This window comes from Chiloscyllium plagiosum, chromosome 4 (genome assembly GCF_004010195.1).
Source record: "Chiloscyllium plagiosum isolate BGI_BamShark_2017 chromosome 4, ASM401019v2, whole genome shotgun sequence".
NCBI classification, from domain to species: domain Eukaryota; kingdom Metazoa; phylum Chordata; class Chondrichthyes; order Orectolobiformes; family Hemiscylliidae; genus Chiloscyllium; species Chiloscyllium plagiosum.
Genome location: NC_057713.1, coordinates 28810089 through 28825418, shown reverse-complemented (window position 1 = coordinate 28825418; position 15330 = coordinate 28810089). Strand labels below are relative to the sequence as shown.

General features: G+C 40.7%; 1 protein-coding gene across 1 annotated transcript; it reads left to right on the top strand.

Annotated features, from left to right (window-relative positions):
• Window positions 1-240: 240 nt before the first annotated feature.
• On the top strand, window positions 241-13191 carry foxh1 (forkhead box H1). The gene is made up of 3 exons (XM_043687876.1): window positions 241-1247; window positions 1350-1454; window positions 10283-13191. The coding sequence occupies exons 1-3, from the start codon at window positions 813-815 to the stop codon at window positions 11342-11344; spliced, it is 1602 nt and encodes a 533-aa protein (XP_043543811.1). The 5' UTR covers window positions 241-812; the 3' UTR covers window positions 11345-13191.
• The last annotated feature ends 2139 nt before the right edge of the window (window positions 13192-15330 follow it).

Genomic DNA, 15330 nt, shown 5'->3' with positions numbered 1-15330 from the left:
AAATGGAGAAACAATAAAGAGGGAGAGAGAGAGGGGGAAAGAAAAAGGATTTTTAAAAATGATTCAGGATGTCAGGAATGTAGGGGCTTAATGCCAGGAAAGAGGGCTGAGAATGGAGAAAATGACTTAAAAAAGGGAGGAAGGAACATTAAACATTCACACAAAAATTAGAGTTCTAACAAAGGGAAAAGGAAGAACTAGCAACAAAATCAAAGAAACATCTCAGCAAAATAAAGCAACTTCCTGACAGAGCACATTGAAATGAGAGAAAAAGATTTAAAAAGGTAAGTTTTCTTCATGGGAGGGAAGAAGTTACAGCTGGGCAAACATTTTTGTAGTTGATAAGGGAAAGAGGTGTTCTCTTATTCTTGTCCGCGAGGCACCATGTGCTAATGAGGACTGATAACCTCACAAAGAGTTATTCTAATCAAGTAGAAAAGAGTTGTCACTCTGTTAATAGCAATGACCTTTATCATCTGGGAAACTAGGTTTAGGTGAAAATAAAGGGACCCAGAGCAATAAATTTAAGCCACAATATAAGGAGGGATTCTAGCGTTTGAGAGAAAAAACATTGAAAGGGGCAAAAAGTTGTGGAGCTGCTGAACTCCATTGGCTTCCCAAGTTTTTAGATGCCCCTCCCATTTGATCCCACCCCTTTATTCATCAGCTAATCCCCCTGTGTCAAGACTGATTACACTTTGGATGATCATGCAAATGTTGATTGTCTTCTAAGAAAACAACTCTGGCTGTAGTCTATTTGTGCGGCTCCATTTATCAGCATGAGAATGAGCTGGGAAGTAGACAGATTCAAGATGATTTCAACATCGTCTCCAGTAGCTAGCAGCAGTGATGCTCAACTTGCAATGCAAGACTGGGACAATGCATTGGCTTCTTCTCTTCCTCTTGCAAAAACCACCCCTCTTGACTTCAAACAATCTCTCTACCGAAGAAACTCTTCTTCTCAGAGTATGCATTTGGAGGGTTCATCCCAGGCTCCCAGGATGAAGCGGTCAGTTCATATTTCTGATGATTCAGCTTGTCATACCCATGTCTCTACAATTCAGGTCCAGGATATAAGAGACCCCAAGCTTGCTGAAGACTGCGATGAAGAAAATGCAAGAGATAGTGACAAACAGCCATCGAAGAAAAAAAATTACCAAAGATACCCCAAGCCACCTTACACATACCTTGCTCTAATAACCATTGCTATCCTTAATTCACCAGAGAAGAAACTGAAGCTCTCTCAGGTACAGGTTTTCTGTTTGTGACTGGTATGTGTGGCAATATTATTCTTAATTACAGAGAGGATGTGATGTGTAACAAAACGCCCGTGTGTTTTGTGTTTACAGATTCTCCATGAAATTAGTGTTATGTTTCCATTTTTCAAAGGACATTACAAAGGCTGGAAAGATTCTGTCAGACACAACTTGTCTCTGAATGACTGTTTTATAAAAGTAAGTCTTTTAACTATTAATTGTATTTAGCAACTATACTGTAAAGCAGAGGCCAGTGTAGTAATTTAAAGGGGGAGAGAGATTGAAGGGCTCACTTGTAACCTTTGCATTCTCATCAAGCAAGGCCTAATGGTGGGGATGTGGAATCCCCAGTTTATGACTGGGGATTGAAACTAATCATCTGGGTACAGTTAGAAATTTGTACCTTTTCTGACTTTGAAGCTTGTCATGACTCTATAATAGATCCTTTGATCGCAAGCATTGGCGATTTTAAATGCAGGTAATGAATGTAGAAGCTGACATTTAAGAGCAGCTCTCCTGCTTGTGGAAGAGACGGGTAAACCCCACTGAAATGATTTCTACCTGATGTTTTTCCCGGAATTTCAGCAGCTTACAGTGAACAAACTGGAAAGAACCCTCACACTCTTTCCAACATTGCAGGGAGTGTAATTCCTGTGAATAGGGTATTCCTGGTCACCCGTGTTATGTATTTCAGTGATTTATTTAACGATTGGGATAAAGTGGGGAAACAATCTCTCTGCTGTTCCCCGCAGATGGGGGGGGGGAGGAAGGAGAGTGGGACATGTGCTATCTTGGTCGAGAAAACAGAAGGCGGTGTGGATTTCCCCATAATATACTTCCGTTTGAATGTTTATTTTATCTATTTTCACCAGGCCCGACTAATGAAAACCACTGGCTATGCAAACAAAAACCCTTCCTTACTCAGAGTAAACCGGGACGGTTGAGTTGAAATTAAAACGCGAGGAGCAAACCATTCGGCCCGAAAGATGCGTGTCAGATCAGTTTCAAACTAGACTAGATTCAGACTAGCCAAAAAGAAAAGAATCTGAATATTGCAAAATCGGAAACAAAAAAAAAGAGAAATTGCTAGAATAACTCGGCACGTCTGGCAGCATCTGTGGAAAGAAAGCAGAGTTATTTATGTCTCTATGCTAACAGACTAGATTTTGAATGTTTGTACTCTATTCATCCCCCCCCCCCCCCCCTTTCGTTACCATGCAATCATTTGAACGAACATACAAAATTGAGAGGAGAGGTTAATTTTAATCCTTGCTTTGACCCGCTCAGGTTACCTGTAACTGCTGAACCATACCATCCAGAACTGCTGGGGATTAATTCAGTCATAACTGCAACTTGATGCGTGCAAAGTCACACTTAATTTCTTTTCCGATCGATCCAGCGCGAAAAATGAATTGAAGACATAATTGTTCATTCCTTAGCTTTTTAAGGCATGAGAAAGAGGAGTGCAATTTCCTCCTGGGCAGTCTGAATTAAAATAGGAGAGGACTGAAACAGGCTCGTTAACTAAGCGAGTCTGCCACCGTTACAAATATAAGAAACCGTGACAGTTAACCTTTGCACGGCAAAACTTGTTTCACCGGCCGCAGTAAAATGAATAAACGCTGTCTTTATTGGTCAGCATGGGATTCAACCACAATGTTCTGGGACCGTCTGCAGGAAAAACAACCACACCAATGGTGGTCTGTGGCGATATGATCAATTGTCTCCTGAGATGCCGCTCTAATGCCATGTAGTTGCAGCTCTTTTCTGTTTTTATTCCAGATTCTCAGCAGTTCGCAATATCTCGCTTTCCTGATTTCAAAGGTGTTAGTCGAGGAATCAATATTGGCCGGAATAAGGAGAGAAACCGCCCTTACTGCCCTTTGGGAAAGTGCTGACAGAACTTTCAGCAGGCCAACTGACGGGCCAGTTGGGGGCTTCTCAACCAGGACCCCCCCAACACTCAGCACTCACGCCCCACCTCCCCAATACCCACCCCTAAACCACTAGACACATACCACACCTCAGAACTGACCCAATCTGAAATGTCAGGCCAGAGGGTTGTTCTCTCATCATGGAGAGATGACACTTCAGCCTGGGAGAAAGGTTAAGGAGAGCTCTTCATTGGTAACCTCAGCAGGAATACTCACCCTATTGGGACCACTCCGCTTTTAAAACCAGCCATCCAACCAACTGAGTTAAACCACACCTAAGAACACATATTGATCTTGAGGCCCGTTAGTGTTTGACCATTCAGTGGGATCATGCCTTATGTGTATTGTGATTCTGTTGCTGTGGTTCCAAAAGCTTTAGCTCCTTACTTAGCAACTCTATCACTGTTTTAATGTTTTTGATTGACCCAGCCTCAAAAGCCCCTGAGGAGGGGGATTCCTAGATTAGCACTTTATTTTGACAATTCCCAACATCATCTTGAAAAAGACTGGATTTCATTTTAATCTTATGACCCTTTGATCTGCTAGGTTAAAAGAGAATGTCAAAGGCAGTATAAAACTGGGGAGGCCATACCATAATTCCACAAGACACTAGTCAGCCCACACCTGGAATATATGAACACCTTTGATTGACATACCTAAGGAAAGACGCATTGACTGCTTTTTGTTATTTTATAGAAGTGATTGGATGTGAACATAGGAGGTATGGTTAGTAAATTTGCCAATGGCACCAAAATTGATAGTGTAATGGACAGCCAAGTAGGTTACCTCAGAGCGCAATTTGATCAGATGTGCTGTTGGGCTGAGGAGTGGCAGATGGAGTTTAATTTAGATAAATATGAACTGCTGCATTTTGGAAAGGCAAATCAGAGCGAACTTATGCACTAATGGTAAGGTCCTTGGCAGTGTTGCTGAACAAAGAGATCTTGGAGTGCAGGTTCATAGTTCCTTGAAAGTGGAATCACGCACACATAGAATTGTGAGGAAGGTGTTTGGTATGCTTGCCTTTATTGGTCAGTGCATTGGAAATAGGAGAAAGTGAGGTCTGCAGATGCTGGAGATCAAAGTTGAAACTTTATTGCTGGAACAGCACAGCAGGTCAGGCAGCATCCAGGGAACAGGAGATTCGACGTTTCGGGCACAGGCCCTTCTTCAGGAATGAAGGCATTCAGGCATTGGAAATAGGTGTTGGCAAGTCATGTTGCAGCTGCACAAGACAATGGTTAGGCCTCTTTTGAAATATTACATTCAATTCTGGTCTCCCTGCTATGGACAGGTTGTTGTGAAACTTGAAAAGGTTCTGGAAAGATTTACAAGGATTGCTGGGGTTGGAGGGTTTGAGCTATAAGGATAGGCTGTTTTCCCTGGGGTGTCAAGAGGCTGAGGGGTGACCTTACAGAAGTTTATAAAATCATCAGGGACATAGATAGGGTGATTAGACATGGCCTTTTCCCCAAGTTAATGGAATCCAAAGTTTAAGGTGAGAGGGGAAAGATTCAAGAGAGACTTAAGGGGCAAATTTTTCATGTAGAGTGTGGTGCAAGTATGGAATGAGCTGCCAGAAGAAATGGTAGACGTTAGTACAATTAAAAGATATCTGGGTAGGTATATGAATAGGAAAGATTTAGAAGGATATGGGCTAAATGTTGGCAAATGGGACTAGATTAATGTAGGATTGACATGGACGATTTGGATTGAAGGGTCTGTTTCATGCTGTACAGTTCTATGACTATGGCTTTGGATTTGGAAGATTCGCAAGGTTGATCCTGGGTAAGGAGGAATTTTCATCTGAAGGGAAATTGAGTAATTTGTATTATACTCATTGGTGTATAGGAAAATGAGAGAAGACCTTATTGAAACATAGGATTCCTGAAGAAGGACTTATGCCCGAAACGTCGATTCTCCTGTTCCCTGGATGCTGCCTGACCTGCTGCGCTTTTTCAGCAACACATTTTCAGCATAGGATTCTTAGGCAGCTTGACAGGTTAAATGAAGAGAAGTTGTTTTCCCCTTGTGAGTCTAGGACCAGAGGGTATAATCTCAACATAAGGGGTCACACATTAAAACATGAGATGAGGAGGGATTTTTGTTTTTCTCTGCAGGAAACAAATCTGTGGAATTTGTTACTGTTAAGGGCTTGAGTCATTATGGATATCCAAGACTTCAGTACACAGGTTTTTAATCAGTATGGGACTAATCAGTAAGTGTTACGGAAACAAGGAGTGCAGTTTTCTCATGTAAACGAAGTTCTACAACAGTCAATTACAGTCTGAATTAAAACTGTATGGTAGAATGGGAAAGGGGAGTTGTGGATTAGATCTCATTGCATGGAAGAGCAGATCTCCTGGGGTGAATGTAAGGAACCTGGTGCTGGAAAAGCACAATAGGTCAGACAGTATCCGAGGAGCAGGAGAATTGACATTTCAGGCGAGATCCCTTCATCATTCCTGATGATTGATTCTTCTGCTCCTTGGATGCTGCCTGACCTACTGTGCTTTTCCAGCACACACTGATCTCTAGCATCTGCAGTCCTCACTTTCTCCTCTTGGGCTGAATGGCCTACTTCTGCTTCTATATTTTATAATACGAGGGTGCTGGTGTTGGGTTACATGACGCCAGGTTATAATCTTTGAGGAGAAAGTGAGGGCTGCAGATGCTGGAGATCAGAGCTGAAAATGTGTTGCTGGAAAAGCACAGCAGGTCAGGCAGCATCCAAGGAACAGGAGAATCAACGTTATAATGTCGATTATAATCCACCTTCACCTGATGAAGGGGCTGCACTTGCAAAGCTTGTGATTTCAAATAAACCTGTCAACTGTAACCTGGTGTTATGTGACTTCTGACTTTGTTCTATGTGTTATAGTTTAATGGATTCTCTGACCAGATTAAATCATTTCTCTACCATTCGATTATTCCTCTAGCCACTTAGAAAATTGCTGCTCTAGCTTTTTAAGACTTCAAGTAATAGGGAATCATAAAAGAACCTACTTTGCAGATTTTTATAAATGTTTTAATTCAAAGCAAATTTAAATTAAGTATTGCATATGAGAGTTGAGGTCTCATCGATCCTTTCATTCTGTTTTAAGAGCTTGTGTAAAGTACCTGCTAACTGCAAGAATCTCAGGCCTATACTTAGCTCTGACTTGGCATGTAGGTGTTAATTAATATCATTGTACTAGGGGAATGTTTTAACTTTGACCATTAGCACATACTGCCACTGAGTATGTTTCCTTCAACGGTACTTCAGAATAGTTGTGAATAATTTAGTTTTATTGAATGATTAGCAAATTGGACCCATTTTACACCCTAACCTAATTTTGTCCCCATCAATAATAGAGAAGAAAATCAGCTTGAGCTGTAAAATAAGTTGCTATCCATTATTGTCAGTTTTACACTTGGTGATAAATGTTAAGGACACGTGTTGGCAGATTCCATTTGCTTTTCACATAAACCTTATCTTCATTGTGACCTTTTCTTTTCCTTGCTTTTCTCACTTAAAGCAGTTCTCTGATACAGAATATGCTCTGGTAAAATCAGTTTTTAAGAGCCACAATCTGGGTAGGAAAATGTGAAAAATCTAGGCCTGTTTTAGGATGGTTCCTTACTAGTATTCTAACCACCAACGAAGAAGGGTGATGGGTTTTTTTTGTAATGCACAATTCTGAGGGAACTTGGGGTGGTGGGGGGGGGAATGCTGAAAGGCTGATTTCCCTTGTGTGAACCTAGGATGAGGGAGTGAAGTTTAAATATAGGAAGTGTCTTTCTGAAGGATGAGGAGGAACGTTTTGATGTTTAAGAGTCTTTGCAACTCCCTTCCCCAGAGAATAGTACAAGTGATATCACTGAATACTTTTAAGGCAGAGATAGTCCTTTGACTAACAAGGGAGTCAAAGGTTAGCAGGGGTAGGTAGCATTATAGTGTTGAGGCTACAGTTAAATCTGCCAGTTCTGAAGAAGGGTCACTGGACCTGAATATTAACTCTGATTTCTCTCTACAGATGCTGCCAGATCTCCTGACTTTTTCCAGCAATTTCTGTTTCTGTTGCTATCATGATCATATTGAATAGTGGAGCAGGTTAGAGAGGCCAAAGGCTGGTTTCTGCTCTCAATTCATAAGCTTTTACAACATTAAAGGAGATTTTGTACTGAAATTGGAGTGCTCTTTGAAATTGAGCAGCTTGGCCAACCCATTTCCATCGACAATTTTCCCCAGCAAGTTTCTACCTCAATATATCTGACAGATAGGGACTCAAATAACTTACAGCTGGAGCTCCTAGAGATTCTTTCATTGCAAACATTTTCCTCTTCCAAGGGAAATGGGCAGTTTGCAATTGAATATTGGTGAGGGATTGTCTCGGATAGTGGAAGGAGAGTTGGGGAGAGCATCAAATGCAATGCTAAGCCTGTGAGCAACTGACAAATGAAGCCAAAATTTGGGCTGAGGAGTGGCAGATGGAATTTAATTTAGATAAATGCAAGGTGATGCATTTTGGAAAAGCAAATCAAAGCAGAACTTATAGAGTTTATGGTCAGGTCCTAGGGAGTGTTGCTGAACAAAAAGACCTTGGAGTGCAGGTTTATTGTTCCTTGAAGGTAGAGTCGCAGTTAGATATGATAGTGAAGAAGGCATTTGGTATGTTTGCCTTTATTGGACAGAGCATTGAATATAGGAGTTGGGAGGTCATGTTGCAGCTGTACAGGTTGTTGGTTAGGGTACTTTTGGAATTTTGCATGCAATTCTGGTCTCCTTCCTATGGGAAGGATGTTGTGAAACTTAAAAGGGTTCAGAAAAGATTTACAAGGATGTTGCCAGGGTTGGAGGATTTGAGCTGTAGCGAGAGGCTGGATCTTGAAAGGCATGGGGAGGATAAATAGACAAGGTCTTTTCACAAGGGTCGGGGAGTCCAGAACTAGAGCGCATTGGTTTAGGTTGAGAGGGGAAAGATATAAAAGGGACCTAAGGGGCAATCTTTTCACACAGAGGGTGGTGCGTGTATAGAATGAGCTGCCAGAGGAAGTGGTGGAGGCTGGTACAATTCCACAATTTAAGAGGCATCTGGATGGATATATGAATAGGAAGGGTTTAGAGGGATATGGGCCAAGTACTGGCAAATGGACTAGTTTAGGTTAGGATGTCTGATTGGCATGGATGAGTTGGACCAAAGGGTCTGTTTCCTTGCTGTACATCTGTGACTCTAAGTGGGCAGAATTCAACATGTAAATGCTAATAAGTGTAAGATGCTGATAAGTGTAAGATCAAATATGAGGCATTTAAATATTTGAGCATTTGAGGAGGAGGTTGAAAGAAATTGACCACTGAGTTCATTTGTAACTCCTGTGGTGCCGACTTTATGGATTTGCTTCCTGGATGCAGTGATGAAGAAGTGGAATTGAAGATAATTTTGTTTCTGTCCCTTCGATACTGTGCTGGAATATCAGGAAGCTCCTTTTCTGGATAATATTGATCCATTTTAGGCTCAATTTCAATTTAACAAGATAAATGAGATTGGAATGGGGGAAGTCATATTTACTTCTGATGTTTCCTCAACTAAGGCAGTGGATTAGAAAAAATAAATTCTAAAACATTTAAGTTAAATTATGATTGCAAAATATCTGTTTTAGGAAATACAGACAAATTCCACATTTGGATCAAGAACAAGTGATCAGTACCTGTTAAGGTTGTGGAAGCCAAATAACTGAATTTATACTTTGGCAATCTACAGGTTTCTATAGAATTTTGAATGATATAGAATAAATGAGCTCTTTCATCTATAATTTGTGATTCTCGACTCTCCCACAGTGTGAAGGTGCCATTATAACGGAAGGGTGGAAATCTTTGGGCATGAAAGGAAGGGTAAACCTTGATGTGGTCACAAAGCAAAAATGTCATTCAGAGGAAATAGCTGAATAGAATCAGGAATAGTAGACCGCGATTACAATCTTGGTGCCAGCCCTTTTCCTAAAGCTGCAACTAGCCTCTCTTGTCAGAAGATCTATAGCAGAAATTATTAGCGATGGCTGAATGACAAGTTCCTGATAAGACTATCAGTCAGGTCTGTTTCCTTATTGTCCTACATCACATAGTTTCCTCACTCAATAAATTTCTAAGCCATTGGAAGAGTTCAGATTTTATAATAATTAAGACTTAATTAAACTCAATAACTACAGCATCACAGTATCATACAATTAAGTACACAGTCTGGCTCAGTTGCTAAATATGTGACTGAATAAGGAACATAGTTGGGTATGTCCCAGATTTTATCACCAAATTGTATTGAGTTAACTGGATAGTAATAAGTTAGTGGTAAATGTAGGGGAATGAGTTTGGGTGGGATACTCTTAAGTGGGTCGGTGCAGACTTGTTGGGCTGAAGGGCCTGTTTCCACACTGTAGGGATTCTTTGATCTAATAAGTTGTCTATAATTGGATGCACAATACTGATGGCAGAAGAGATGCATACCTGAGGAATTAGCCAGGATCCTTCTTAGAATCCACACAGTGTGGAAAGAGGCCATCTGGCCCATCAATTCCTGCACTGAACCTCCAAAAAGCCTACCACCCAGACTCAGCACCACCACTAAACCATCGAGCCTACATATCCCTAGACATTACAGGGCAATTTAGCATGACTGAGCCACATAACCTGCACATCTTTGGACTGTGAGAGGAAATCAGAGCACTTGGAGGAACCCCATGCAAACATGTGGAGAATGTGCAAGCTTCAAACTCCACACAGATTGTCACCCAAGGCTGGAATCGAACCTGGCTCTCTGGTGCTGTGACGTAGTAGGGCCAACCACTTCTTCCCACTTATTTTTAACTGAAACATCCTGGAAAGCATAAATACATTAATAATGTATGAGGTTGGTAGACACTTGGCTATGAAAATTCGCTTGTGATGCCTCCGAGTATATAATTACCTATCAAAGAAGCTGACTGTGACTTATAAATGAGAAATCACAACCCCCAGAACCAGTGCTATAGAAATCTATCTCAGCATTGAGTAATTGTATATGGCTAAAGTACAGTAATGGGCCTTGGATGATTTAAAGATGCTTCTTTTTTGTTATTTAGGTATTAAATGACCCACAACGACCACAAGGGAAGGGGAACTACTGGACAGTCGACGTTACTCGCATTCCACCCGAAGCATTAAAGCGACAAAACACATCCGTCTCACGACAAGATGCAAGAAAGTTTGCAGCCAGTTCAACTGCTTATATCCAAGGTGGGATTGCCAGCCTCATGGCTTCTGAAGATAGCAGCAAAGCACAGCCAGTGACTGACTCCCCTTCTGGATTTGAAATAACCCCTCCACAACAGGGTGGCAGCAGGTCGGATGATGCCTTTTCCATTGATACGTTGTGGAATAGCCTGGAAGCATCTCATTCTGAAAGGGAGAGAAGTTATTCAAAGACCTCTCAGTGTGATCTGCAAAGTAAGCCATCAAATGAAAACTCAACACAATTGGGAAGGTTGGACTTAGACACTTGGCATCCTCATGAGGCAGTATCTGAGAGCCCACAGGCTTCTTCTTCATTCTCTTTCTCTCAGAGTGATCATCGCAAGAACCAATTTCCCTCACCCTTAAGCACTTCAACTTCAAGTTCTTCCTCCACTGAAGATGACACCAACTTTTCACAACGAGAATTCCCTCATCGGCATGAATCCAAACGGCTGAGGTTATCAATGGATTATGGCGCATCTACTCCTCTCTCGCTGCTAAACAACCATTGCACCAGTTATTCAGAACTTCCATTCAGGCCTTACATGCCCTGGGAGTTGCCAACGTCTTACACTAAATATCCCCCTCCAAATGTAATTGCACCTCCAAGTATGAGTCTACCTTATTCCACACTTTTTCAGTACAACAGCCCTTCAAATCTCTTCTATCCGTATAGACCAACGCAGTTCTTAAACCCACCCAACTGGCCCTTTCTACCTGATCCACACTCTTTGCCACCTTTACGTCAACCATTTATATTTGATCTGGACAGAATGCTGCAAGTTGTCCCACCAAACAAGAGTGTTTTTGATACTGTATTTCATCAGTTTTACCCATCTAATGTGGGCACTGGAATGTCACCCCATGTGAGCAATGTGGTAAGGGCTCGATACATGCCATTTGATAACTGAGTGCCCAAACTGTGTGCAGTTACATGGAAACTTTTAACATTTTTAGTTTGGACTTTTAAGTGATTTATGTGCATTGTTTACATTCAAGGAGCTATCGTAGAAATAATCATCTCACCCGTCCTGTGTTTTGTGACTGTAAACGTTAGATAAACAATGATTTTCTTCTTTCTACACTATTTTTCCCAATGTGCCAAGCTTCCTCCATCTTTCCATCAGGTGTTTTGGGAGTATTGTTTGCACGGACTCTACAAGTTTATTGAAGGAAGTAAGCACAGTCTGTTGGGATGATCTCTTAGGTGCTGTTCCCTTGGGTCAGAGGTATTATATAATTGGCATCAGTATGCGTGTGAATGAGTGAAGAGAAAATTGGCCACAATTCCCACATTCCCAGCTGTGATGTGGCGGATATTGAGCAATTTTGGGATTGTGCCTGGATGTGATGCTCCTGTAGTTGAATTGCATCAAAGAGTTGACGTTTTCATTTGGGAACCATCCATTAATGACACACTTCATAGCAGACTGTACAACTAGGTATTGACAAATCTCATTTTTTACATCATCCTCATCGCCTCCTATTGTACCCATAGTTTCATCTCTCTGTTTGAAACACTAACTTGAACAAAAGTTAGAAAAAAGTTGTTTTTGAGGTCATGTTTCTGTTCCTGTTCCACACCATCTATTAAATTCTGGCTCATAATTGAACTGTATGACAGCTATAAGCCTAAATATAACTTTAAAAAAAATAGATTCTGATAGCTCACCCATGCTTTACAAACAGGAGTACATTGGGACTATTCAGTTACACAGTAATGTTCAAATTACACATTAACTCCAACTGTCTGACTTTTGATTCTACAATTTAACCAAAGGTTTAGGCATCTCAGTCTTGAACAATGCCATCACCTGTTTTAGTAAAAGGTGCTACATAAATGCAAGTTATTGGTTAGTTTGGAAGTTTCAAATAGTCTGAAATCCAGATGCTTCTGGAAGCGAGAGTTCTGTTAACTCTGGAGTAGAAACAAAATGCCTCCTGATTTCGCTCCACAGTAGTCATGCTCCAACATTAAGATTGTTGCCCATTATCCAGGATCCTCTATCAGAGAAAATAAAAGTCTCTCTATCCATTGCCACTCAACTATCTAAAATGAAAGGAATATATGTGAGGTTATGCAAACATCAATGTAATTTAATCCTTTCAGGGCTGATATCATTCAGTGGTTTCTGCTCATGGTGCCCTGAACAGAATATTGAAATGCTAGGATTGCCACCTCCTGGATTCTTTTGACATCTCCAGGAATTAAAGTTTTTATCATTGGGATACTGTTGTGGGTTGTACCAGCACAACAACCAGAGTCACTGTTACTTGGGAACATCTGAAAAGTACTTTCTAAAGTGAATTCCTTCGGAACTGCAATTATTCTTCTGTTGACAAATGCCAAAGTATTCTGCACCAGCCGTGAGCTGAATGACTGACTAATCTGCTTTTGGCATCTGGACTGTGATCTAGGACGTGAGGGGAATGCTTCAAACAGTGCCTTAAAACATTGAACAAAATCTTGATTGGAGAATGTAGCATCCTTCAGCATGTTTGGCTCAGAAAGTTGCATAACTACTAGTTTATGGATTTGAACTCAAACCTCTGACCCAAAGCCGTGCCAATATAATGGTGAAAACCCCTCACAGTTTGCCTCATTGGCTTTAGACTAAGAATGGGGAGATAAATGGATCCTGTGGTGTTCTGGCTGCCTCGTTACTTTTGCTGGGAAGTGTATGCACTGGTTGAGAGTAATATTTCTAATGAGAAATTGCATGGTCTCAATAACTGAAATAGTATTTGTTAATAACTTTTGCGTGCACATGGAACTTAAACACTGTGATTTAAAAACAGGCATTGTTTGTGATTTTAAAAAGTGGCTTCCATTTAAGAGTCAATAAAGATTAAATCAATGAAAAATGCATTGAGTCTAAAATTTGAGAACCCAAATGTTATCCTGTGAAGTATCCCTTCATCATTTAGCCCAGCCCAACCTCACCTCTCACTAGGAAAGTGTAAATATGACTGTAGATGCTAAATCTACATCACAGTCTGAATTCTTTGATTTATACTGAGTGAAATTGGCACATCATATGTGTGTATCAATCTGTCATTAACGTGGTGAAATTGTGTACAACATTAATTACTGTAAACCTTGCTACCGTTGATCATTGTGAATCAAAAAGTTATACAGTACAGAGGTGGCCCTTTGGCCATCAAGTCTATACCACTAGAAATAGACTACTACTGACACTAGTCCCACTTTCCTGCACTAGGACCATAGTCTTGACGTTAATACACATAAGTGCTAATCCAAGTACTTTTTAATGCTTGTGAGGTTACCCACTTCAACTACCTCCCAGACAGTGAATTCCAGACCTACACCACCTCTCTGGGTGAAAAACGTTTTCCTCAAATCCCTCCTGAATGCCTTGCCTTTCACTTATAAATTATGCCCCATGTTCCTGACCCTTCAACTAAGGGGAACAGCTGTTTTCTATTCACCCTGTCTGCACCCCTTGTAATGTTCTACATCTCAATTATGTCCCTTCAAGCTTCTCTGCTCCAAAAGAAACAACCTGAGCTTATCCAGCCTCTCTTCGTTCGCTTCCTCTCAAGCAATATCCTAGTGAATTTCCTCTGCACCCCCTCCAGTGCAATCACATATAGTGTAGTGACCAGAACTGCACATAGTGCTCCAGTTATGGTTTCATCAAAATTTTGTACAACTCCATCATAAACTCCCTGTTCTTGTTATCTATATTCTCAACTAATAAAGGCAAGCATCCTGTATGAGTTCCTAACTGCATTTATTAACCTGTCCAGATGCCTTCAGGGCTCTGGACAAGAACCTCAAGATCCCTGAAGAGTGACAGAGCCTCACTGAAGAGCATTAGAAGGGAAGCATACAAGAAAAATAATTCTATCTAAAGAAGTTGCACCAAAGAAACGCAGATAATGCAGCTGGCACAAAAAGATTGAATACTTGACAATTATTTTCATATTAAAATATCGTTGAATGTTCTGTTTGCACCAAACCTTGTTCAACATTAATATCCAAGCTGATGCATCTCCCATTGCCTGTGTATTGAATGTCTCATTGAACCTATTGTCTTACCATTGACACTGACACTCAATGCAAGCTCTCTATCTGCACAGTCCATCACTAAAGAATTGATATCTACCTCCTGTAACTGAAGATTAAAAGTTTTTTTCTAATGAGGAGTAATGGCAATGTTCAAGCACTATGAGAATGTCTTGCTTAAATTTAATCGCAAGAATTATGATAAGCCTATATTCCCCTTGTTTATTTGTTTTACTGTCTTGAAATAACTTTTTGTTATCCAATGTTGTTTCAAGAATATTCCATTGAACATCCTATTGTACAATTGGTGGTTCTTTTATCATATGTGTTATCTTTGCTGTGACTGGGACTTATCTTTCCTCCCTCCTGAAGAATTTGATTTTTAGATTTGACCTGCGTGATTGCATAACGTGAAGTGTAAAAAATCGATTACCGATTGTATAATGTCTGATTCTGACTCTGCCTGATAGTTGGTCAGTAATTTTCAGAAGTGACTATTTTATGCAAGCCTAGTCTGACATTCAACTATGGTAAGAAACATAATAAACTATTTCTATTCTTATCCTTGCCTCACCCACAGATAGACAAATTTCAGTTGTCCCTAATACACTTAATGGTAAGGTCCTGGGAAGTGTTGACAAACAAAGTGACCTTGGACTGCAGGTTCATAGTTCCTTGAAAGTGGAGTAACAGATAGACAGACAGGGTAGTGAAGAAGGCATTTGGTATACTTGCCTTTATTAGTCAGTGCATTGAGGATAGGAATTGGGAGGTCAATTTGCAGATGGGCAGGATTTTGGTTCGGCTGCTTTTGGAATACTGCATTGAGTTCTGGTCTCCCTGCTCTAGGAAGGATGTTGTGTTACT